Source organism: Solanum verrucosum, unplaced genomic scaffold (assembly GCF_900185275.1).
Source record: "Solanum verrucosum unplaced genomic scaffold, falcon-dt-bn FXZP01000228.1, whole genome shotgun sequence".
NCBI classification, from domain to species: domain Eukaryota; kingdom Viridiplantae; phylum Streptophyta; class Magnoliopsida; order Solanales; family Solanaceae; genus Solanum; species Solanum verrucosum.
In genome coordinates, this window is record NW_026020210.1 from 1,153,381 (window position 1) to 1,163,724 (window position 10,344).

The window sequence follows — 10,344 nt, forward strand, 5'->3', positions numbered from 1 at the left end:
AAACTTATAAAAAATTCATTGACTTTTGAAATTTCATTTGTATCACATAAATCAGGACCGAGTAATATATATGAAAATTACATAAAACGTACTATAACTCACAATAATTAGCAACTTAAAATATCTATATATCTATATTTCTCCCAATTTATGCGGTATAGATGAAATTTTGAAAGTTAACAAAAACTTTTTATATGTTTTGAAATATTTTAAGCTATTAATTATTATGATTTATAATACTTTTTACATAAAAAAATTATTTATATAAAGTATAAAAGAAAAAATTTAGAAAAAGGAAACATAAATGTCAGCAGGAGTCCAATCTATGTTAATTTCTATGTTTTAATTATTGTAATACCGCTTGAATTTGGAGAGCAAACTAAAAAATTTTAAAGGATTTTTTTTATAAATTTTAAGTTGTTAATTATTATAATTTATAATATTTTTATTAATTTTAAACCAATATATGTTTTTCTCTGTCTCAATTACATGAGACATATGGAATTCGGAGAGTCAACTAAAATTTTAAAATATGTTAAGTTGTTAATTATTATACCTTATAGTACTATTACGTGATTTTCAAATAAAATATGTAATTTTTAATTTCAATTTATATGTCATTGATATAATTACATATATTAAGTAATGAAAAATTAATGTGTAAATTATGTGACACCTATGAATTTTGGAGTGTAAATCAAATTAGTTATATGATTTTAAAAAAAACGGTTAATTATTACAATTTATAATACTTTTTATATATTTTTAAATGATATATATATATATATATATATTATCTTTATGATATTGATATTAGTATTATAATAAATTAAATTTTATTATTTTAAATTTATGATCTCAATTGTTAGCCTATGCCACATTATAAAATGTTCCAAAGTAGATATCAGATTTACAAAAATGTCGATGCCAGCTAAAGTAATAAAATAACATCTAAGGGCATGAACCTATATATGTATATATAAAGCTGAATATTGACAATTTGATGTGGCATCTCTCTATGACCAGTATTTGTATTCATCTTTTTTTTTCCTTTTTTGACATTTTATCTTTGTTTGTATTTTTTATTTGTATTTTTAAAAAAAGTATTTATGTCATACCCGATTAATTATGCCCTTTATAACATCCATTACACTAATATAGATTTAAGTAAATGAAAATGGAAGATGAAAAGATAAAAACTATTCATTTTTTATAACTATTTATAATTATTTAGCCTATAAAATAAAATAAAAATAGTTGAGCATTTGTAACAAATAAGAACAAATTTCTTCACTTTGGCTCTTCTTCTTCTGACGATAATGATCAATATATGGTATCAACTTTTGTCGCTAAGATGTCCATCAAATTTCTAGGTCATGTGACTTTTTTAACAAAAGAGAAAGAGAGAATATCTCATGATTCTTGTGAAGACATTGATGTAAAGAAAGAGATTATGTAACAAAAAATTCTTTTCAAAATAAAAGACTTTTTGAAAAAATGTTTATTCCTCCTACAAGGAGAGAAAATTCATTGTGGTTGGAAAATTTATAAGAAGCCTGATTAGTGTTTCAAAGGGTAAGAAAAATTATTTGGAGAAAAAATCATTCTATTTATAGAATTCGTATCAAATTAGGAGGAGAACAAGCAAAAATTTATTTTGTGATTTGAAAAGAGAGAAAATTAGATATTATTTCTTTCAACCTCATTATTCTTCTAATTTCTTTCTTCTTTTATTTTGTCTTGATTTTTTGTATCTTTAATTAAAGTTTTTTCTTCTTATTTATCTTTAATTAAAAGTTTATATATATTTTCTTAAAAAAGAATTTAAAAAGATGATCATATTTAGTTCCTTTCCTCATCAATGCTATTAGTCTCATAATTAGTGTTATTTATATTATTTTCTTAATTACTTTTTTTTCTTTCATTTAATTATTTATTTGAAGAAATTAGTTATTATAACTTTATAAGAATTACACATGTATTTTTACATAATTGATTTGTTATTTTTAAAATTTTTGGATCATTCTTCATCTTAAAGTTTCTATCTATATGTAATAATAAAGCAAAAATAGAAAATGTGGGGTGACACCTTCTTAGCAATATATACTTATTTATTCTGATCAATGTTTCTGACATTTTTTGTTATTTTTTCCTTAAAATAATTGTTGCCTCGATTTTTAGTTTTAGTTTTATTTTTTTAGCATTTTCTAATTTTAAAAGACTGAAAAATTTATATTGAAAATTTACAAAATATAAAAAATGATTAATTTAACTCCTATCATCATCAATATTATTATTAATTTGTTTTACTTCTTTTCTTAATCTTCATTTCATCATTAATATAATTTATATCATTTTCTTAGATATATATATATATTTGTGACATTTCTTAGAAGTTAGGATTACTATTTATTTAATTTTAAAAAAAATTGAATTCTTTTGTCATACTAAATACAACATGTTTTATTATAATTACATTTAATATATTAATCAATATGTTGTACGAATGAAAAGAAAATTATCATTTCACAAAAACAAAGGTTAAAATATAATTTATTATGATTAAGGAAAGATAAAATTATTATTCCAATATCCATAACCATATATAATAAATTAAAAACTAATTGAAAAGTTGTAAATGGAAAAGGAATCACCATTTAAGGAATCATTATTTTTAAATTTTTGGATCATTTCTTCTTGTAAAAGTTTCTATCCATACGTAGCAATAAAGTTAAAATAGAAAATGTAGTGACACCATTCTTACTAATAGATAGTTATTTATTTTTATTAATTTTTTTTGACAATTTTGATTATATTTTTCTTTAAAATAATTATTGCCTCGATTTTTTTTTAACATTTATTTTTAATTTTAAAAGATTGGAAATTTTATGTTAAAAATTTTAATATTAGAAAAAATGATTTATTTAACTTTTATCATCATCAATACTACTAATTTTTTTGACCTTTTTTCTTAATCTTCATCTCATCATTAATGTTATTTATATAATTTTGTTTAATCACTTATTTTTTCTTTTTTAGCTCTTTTATATATATAAAGTTGGATATGTAAATGATGATGTGACATTTCTTAGAAGTTAAGCTTACTATTTATCTAATTTCTCCAATTTTTGAGTTCTTTTGTCATACTAAATACAATATGTTTTATTATAATTACATTCAATATAGTAAACAACATGTTCTAGGAATTAAAACAAAATTATCATTTCAGAAAAATAAATGTTAAATTATAATTTTATTATGATTAAGGAAAAATATATATTTTCTCATTGTACTAATTCAATTCAATCAAACTTAATTTTAAAGATAAAATAACAGCTTCATTTTAATTGTTGTCAATATATTTCAAAAAATTATCGTGAAAAGGCTTTTCTTGCACCTTATTTTAATTTTCATATACTATTATTATTTTTTCTGTCATTTTTCAATGAATTTTTATTTCGATTTAAAATTTAATGTTTATTCTTAAAACTCTAATGGTACAAATTAAGGTGGAGTAGAATATAATAAATGATGATTCTTCTACTAAATAAGAAGATATAACAAAATTGAAAGGGTGAAGGTTTTTTTTTTTTAAATGGATAGGAAATTCTATTAAGGTATCATTACGTCATTATTCAATATATTTTTAATATAAATTTGATTTGTTGATGCATTTGTTTAGTACTCCCTCTGTCCCTAATTACCTGTTTACTTTTCCTTTTATAGTTGTCTCTAATTACTTGTCCATTTTGACAAATCAAGAAAGAATATTTTTTTACCTATTATACCCTCAATTAAATGACTAATTACTTTGAAAATTGCAGAACTTTTCATCTACTTCATAATTAATAGGGGTAAAATGATAAACTCACTATGTCATTAATTGATTTCTTAATAAATGTGTAAATTTAAAAGTGGACAAGTAATTAGGGACAGAGGGAGTATTACAGTCTTATTTGACATTATGAGATATTTCTTAGACATTTAAGGAGAATGGTAGACCGAAATATATATTATATATTAAAGGATGAACTTCATGCAATGGAAGAATTTGTTATTAGCAAATATATTTTAACTTATTTGATAAAAAATATATTCTTCCTCATTTAATAGATGTAAAATTTGTGAAGCTTTATTTTTTTTCACAATCTTCATATTATTAAGACAAATAATAATATTACGATTAAACAACAAAGTAAATATAAAATTAATCAAAAATATTTAATTTAAATGATCGCGCGAAGTGCGGGCAAGTTCTCTAATTTAAAACAAAAAAGTAAAATTTAAATGGGTCTACTATAGAATTCCTAGAAATCCAACTTGAAAATTATGTTAAAAATGAAAAATAAAAAGTGAAATAAATTTAATTGAGAGTTATCCTTCGTCTGTCCCATTTTATGTGAGACTTTTTATTTTTCGAGAATCAAATAGTTTAAGTTTAACCATAAATTTGCGTATGATATCTTCATTTTTTAAATTTTTTTTGGAGAAATTAGATAAATAGTAATCTTAGCTTCTAAGAAATGTGACATCATCATTTACATATCCAACTTTTATATATATAAAAGAGTTAAAAAAGAAAAAATAAGTGATTTAAGAAAATTATATAAATAACATTACTGATGAGATGAAGATTAAGAAAAAACGTCAAATAAATTAGTAGTATTGAGATGATAAAAGTTAAAAAAATCATTTTTTCTATTATTTAAATTTTTAACATAAAATTTCCAATGTTTTAAAATTAAAAATAAATGTTAAGAATTAAAATAAAAATGGAGGCAATAATTATTTTATTAAAGAAAAATATGTGTAGAAAAAGTAGAAGTAGATGAAGTTACTTTAGTTCATCTTTTTGGTGGGCCTCAATGTACAATTTCTATAGCTTTTAGTCCAACTCTTTAGTGCAATGTTGGTCCTCCAAACTCCCATTTCTAAATAAGAGTAAAATAAAATATAAAAGAGTTAAAAAGAAAAAATAAGCGATTTAAGAAAATTATATAAATAACATTAATGATGAGATGAAGATTAAGAAAAAACGTCAAATAAATTAGTAGTATTGATGATGATAAAAGTTAAAAAAATCATTTTTTCTATTATTTAAATTTTTAACATAAAATTTCCAATCTTTTAAAATAAAAAATAAATGTTAAAAATAAAAATCAAAATCGAGGCAATAATTATTTTAAAGAAAAATATAACCAAAATTGTCAGAAAATTAATTCTTCATGTGGGTTGTTGTATATGTAGAAAGGCACGTGTACAATTAATGAGGCACAATAAATTTTATAGTACAATTTGAAATGCTTTGTGTACAACATGGTAGTGCCGTGTTCGTGCTTTAAAGTGTCAACTCTAATAAGGAGCCAAATGAGTAATAATAATAATTCTAATAAGGAGTAATGAGTAATAATAATAATTGCAATGTTAGTCCTTGGTGTTAGTCCTTCTATTAATGTACAATTCTTTTTGCACGTTGTACAACTAATTAATGCAGTCAAAAGGTTAATGTACAAAATTGTATGCATGTTGTACAAGAGTATTAATGCAGTGTTGGTCCTTCTAAGTCTCACTTCTAAATAAGAGTAATATAAAAGAAATAGAGATGATTATATTTTGGTGCACTGCATAAAATTATTTTTATATAATTTAGCTAAAGTTTTTAATAATTATCTAAATTGGTCCAATTTTATGACAACTTTAAGTTGTACGGATTAGTACTATTAGTTTTATTAGAGGTGGTTTGGATTGGCTTAAAAGTTGGTCAAATCTACTTTTAAGTCAGTTTTTTACTTTTGGAAGTGTTTGGCAAATATAAAAAGTAATATAAAATAAGTAAAAAATGACTTAGAATAAGTTGGGAAGTGTTTGGCAAGGTAAAAAATGACTTAAAATAAGTTTAAAATGACTTAAAATAATTCAAAAACCAAAAGTAGGTCTCCCCCTACTTTTTATTTTTTGACTTAAAAGTCTTTGATTTAAAAACTACTTTTTTAAGTCAATTCAAACGGGCTCTTACTCTCATGTTCTATTTTATGTACCATTATTTGACTTCACACGGTGTTTAAGAAAACAAAGACTTTCGAAACATCTGTTATAAATAATCCTCAGATATTTATGAAGAAATTGTTGCCGGAAAATGATGATGGGTTATTGTGGGGAAAAAATCATCAGTTAATTGGTAAAGTTGAAATGGAGATGAAGAGTTAATATTTGGTGAAAATGGTGGGTCAGCTTGAATGAAGACTTTGATCTTTGATAAAAAAAAAATGTATGTATATATATATATATATATATATATTAATGTATTTGTGCTAATTTATTTTTAAAGTATTTGTTAAATGGGTTATTTTTTTATATAATATTTATTAATATGAAGAAATTTATATATAGAAGGGTAAAAATGTCAAATTTAAATTAATTTATATTTTATTTTAAATAAATTTAAAGAATGATTACAAGAAAATTAAAATAAGGGAGGTAGACATAATATTGTAAACCACAGGGAAGGTGAATGTTATAGAGCGAAACCTGGACGGAGGTCTCTGAAATTATTCATTTAAAAAAAAAATTGGTAGTTCTATGACAAGTTTTTATATAATTTTTTTTGTATATATATATATATATATATATATATATATATATATATATATATATATGAAAGTTTTGTGTATTATTGTATAATAAATGTATAATATCATATACCGAATTGTATTTTGGGCTAAAGATTTATAATAGAGGAAATTTATAAAGTTAACACTAGAGACACAATCAAACTCCTTAGCTAATGTTTATCTAATTACGATTCTTAGCTACATGCAAAAAGGAACAGAGAGACGAGCGAGATTGGTAGAGAGGAGAGAGGCGAACGAGATATAGGAGAAGGAGGAGAGAGGCAAGAGAAATACAGTTGATTTGTATATATGATCGATAATTGTATCACAAATATAATTAATTTTGTAAAAAATAAAACTAGCTACTAGAAAGAATAGAGAGGCGAACGAGATCGGGAGAGGGAGGAGAGAGGTGAGTGAGATCTGGGAAAAAGAGGTGACAAAAATACAATTGATATGTATATCTGAAAGATAATTGTATATTTGATCAATAATTGTATCACGAATACAATTGATTTATATCAATGAATACAATTGAGTCAAAGACTATTGTATTCAATTCGTTGATGCAAATCAATTGTATCAAGTATATATATATATATATATATATATATATATATATACATATTAACGAATATAATTTGTATCTAAATGCAATTGTATCAATGATACAATTGTATCAAATATAATTGTACCATTATTGTAATTTGTAACAAATTGTATTTGTTTTCATGTATTGCCTTGTGTATTGTATTTATGTGTTACCATGTGTGATTGTGTTATCATTTGTATTTGTATCATCGATGGTTATCATCCGTATTGTATCATTGACTATTACTATTTGTATTTGTATCATAAACTATTATCATTTGTATTGCAAAGAGAGCGGGGAGTAAGAAGCAAGAGAGAGAAGAAAGGTACGGAGAGAAGAAAAAATATTGATATAAGACCCTTACTATAGCTTCAAATAGTAATTCATTTATGAGATAAGTTTTAAAAACACATCTAAATTATACCTCTTTTTTGAGTTTCATACCTAAACTATTGAGAGTGTGAGTTTCATACCTAAACTATTACTTATTAGTTTGAGAAACACATCTCTCTCTTTTATATCACTCTCATCATGGTGTGTGTAATACACTTTTTTTTATTTTAAAAAATTGTCACATCACACTCAGTGGCAGAGCTAGAATTTTCGCCAAGGGTGTTCATACTTTAGGACAAGTAAAAAAATAAACCTTGCTAGTCAGATTATAAATATTGGCTTCAAAATAGTCATACCTCAATTATTAATTTCTACATAGTGCTCCAAGTTGTTCATACTCTTTACCTGTTCAATATCAAATTAACCAACTATCCAAAATGAAAATTCTTAAAACGGAAACTTACAAAATATCAATGGATAAACTAAGGAAGATGAAGTAGGACAAATATATTGACGGATAGTTTCATATACACCAAAATATGTAAAGTGGTAACTACAATTGCACTCGACGACACTTCATATCTCTTGAAATGTTTTCATAATACACTCATTAGAAACATCTTTAAATACTTTTTTCTCTACATAAGGCACTATGCAACCATCTAAGAATTCATTATCCATTCGATTTCACAAGTCATTCTTGAAATCTTCATTGCCGAAAAAGCTCTTTCAACTGTAGCAGTGGCAACAGGTAGAAGCAAAGCAAACTTCACTAAAAGAAATACGAGAGAATATGTTAAATGCTTCTTTGTCTCAGCCAACTTTCTTGAAAGTTCTCCAAGTCCACCCAAATTGGAGAACTTTTCATCAATATCACGAACATCAATAATGTAATTAACAAGTTGATTCTCAAGAGCACTTATGTTGGACCTATCAAAATCATCAGGATATAATTCAGTCATTCTCATTATCTTCTTTATGTCAAAACTAGAAAATGAATCAATTGGATTCAAGCAAGATACTCCATTAAGTAATCACTTGTCACCTCATTGAAACGATCATTAAGTTCTTGTAGTTGCCAATCAATGATTTTATAAAACACATCCACACGATAATGATGCAAAGTAGTACAAATAACTACTTTACGTCGTGATCTCCCAAAATTAGCATATGGATCATCAAAATTGGGTAATGAAATGCCATGCTTGATACAAAATGTGTCTACCTTTTCTTTAAGTGAATCCCATCCAATATTTTTTTTTAAGAGAGGATCCCATTCATTATTTCTTAAAGCTTGCAACCTTCTCTTTGCTACCTTTACAAGAATCATGGCATTTGCAATGTCTTGCTCTTTTTTCTGTAATGAAACATTAAGATCATTTGTGATTCCTAAAACATCTGTCATCAAATGCAACAAGAAAATAGTCTCAAATGTTTGATAACTTCTGAGAAATTCCGATGCGCTTGCTTTTTCTTCCAAAGTACTTGCATTTTCAACAAGAGTATCAAGTACATCAACAATAGAGTCAAAGCTTCTAATAAAGTTTCCAAATGACTTGTAGTGAGATCCCCAATGAGTATCACAGGCTTTAACAAGACCAAGTTCTTGATTCAACCCTCTACCCGTTTCTAGTTCATCCAATGCCATTTGAAGATGCTTTTTTTGAGATTCTCAAAAATTATCCACACGTTTAAAAGAAGCTCCCAACACATTCAAAATATTTGCAATTAATAATACAAGTTCACCTACTTGAACACACTTTTTAGAAACCGCAACAAGAGTCAATTGAGGTTGATGAACAAAACAATGAACAGAATGAGACGATTTACTTTCTTGTCTAATCAACGTTTTAAGACCACCTAGATCACCTTGCATATTGCTTGCCCCATCGTAACATTGCCCATGTACATTAGATAAAGTCAAAGAATGGTGAGCAAGTACATCTACAATTGCTTTCTTTAGAGATAAAGCACTAGTATCTTTAATATGAACAAGTCCAATAAATGTCTCCATCACAAACTCCAGTTTGTCAACATATCTTAGACAAATAGTCAATTGCTCTTTGCGTGACACGTCTCTAGATTCATCAACCAATAAAGCAAAGTAATCACTATTTATATCCTCTATTATAGCCTTAATTGTTTCAATCTTACACGCAGACACAATATCTTTTTGGATGTCATGAGAAGTCATTTTATTATTTTTTGGAGCTTTTTCTAACACAAAAAGTTTAATTGCATCACATCTACCAGCTAACCAAGAAATAACTTCAAGAACATTACCCTTGTTCAATGACGATTCACTCTCGTCATGACCACGAAATGCAAAACCTTGATTCAAGAGAAGTCTTACCACATCGATTGAAGCGTTTAACCAAACCCGATATTCATGCTTACTTTTATCATCCAACTTGTAAAATGCGGCTTGAATGGATTGTTGTTCTCGCATGAGATCTTCACACTTTCTTTTGGATTGATTATGAACGCTATTCGGTGGACCAATATGTGTAGCAAAGCTATCCTTTCTATGTCAATTTGTAAATCCCTTAGTCGAAAATACATTACCATCACCTTGATTAATGTTTTCTCCTTGAAACAAATAACAAGGTAAACAATAAGCAGCATCCGCACTAATACTGTATTCCAACCAATCACGATATTTATCAAATCACGTATAGACAAAATGATGCGGTGTTCCAAAAAAATCAGTTTGAGGAAACTGATGATTTTGAGGTTGACAAGGACCTTTAATGATGTATGTCCTCCTTATCTCATCACGAAGATTTGGATGATAATTCAAAATTAGAG

General features: G+C 25.4%; 1 protein-coding gene across 1 annotated transcript; it reads right to left on the bottom strand.

Moving 5' to 3' along the window:
- Window positions 1–8,545: 8,545 nt before the first annotated feature.
- LOC125830333 (uncharacterized) lies at window positions 8,546–9,985 on the bottom strand. The gene is made up of 2 exons (XM_049509527.1): window positions 9,287–9,985; window positions 8,546–9,193 (listed from the first exon to the last, which is right to left on the bottom strand). The coding sequence occupies exons 1-2, from the start codon at window positions 9,983–9,985 to the stop codon at window positions 8,546–8,548; spliced, it is 1,347 nt and encodes a 448-aa protein (XP_049365484.1).
- Between the last annotated feature and the right edge of the window lie 359 nt (window positions 9,986–10,344).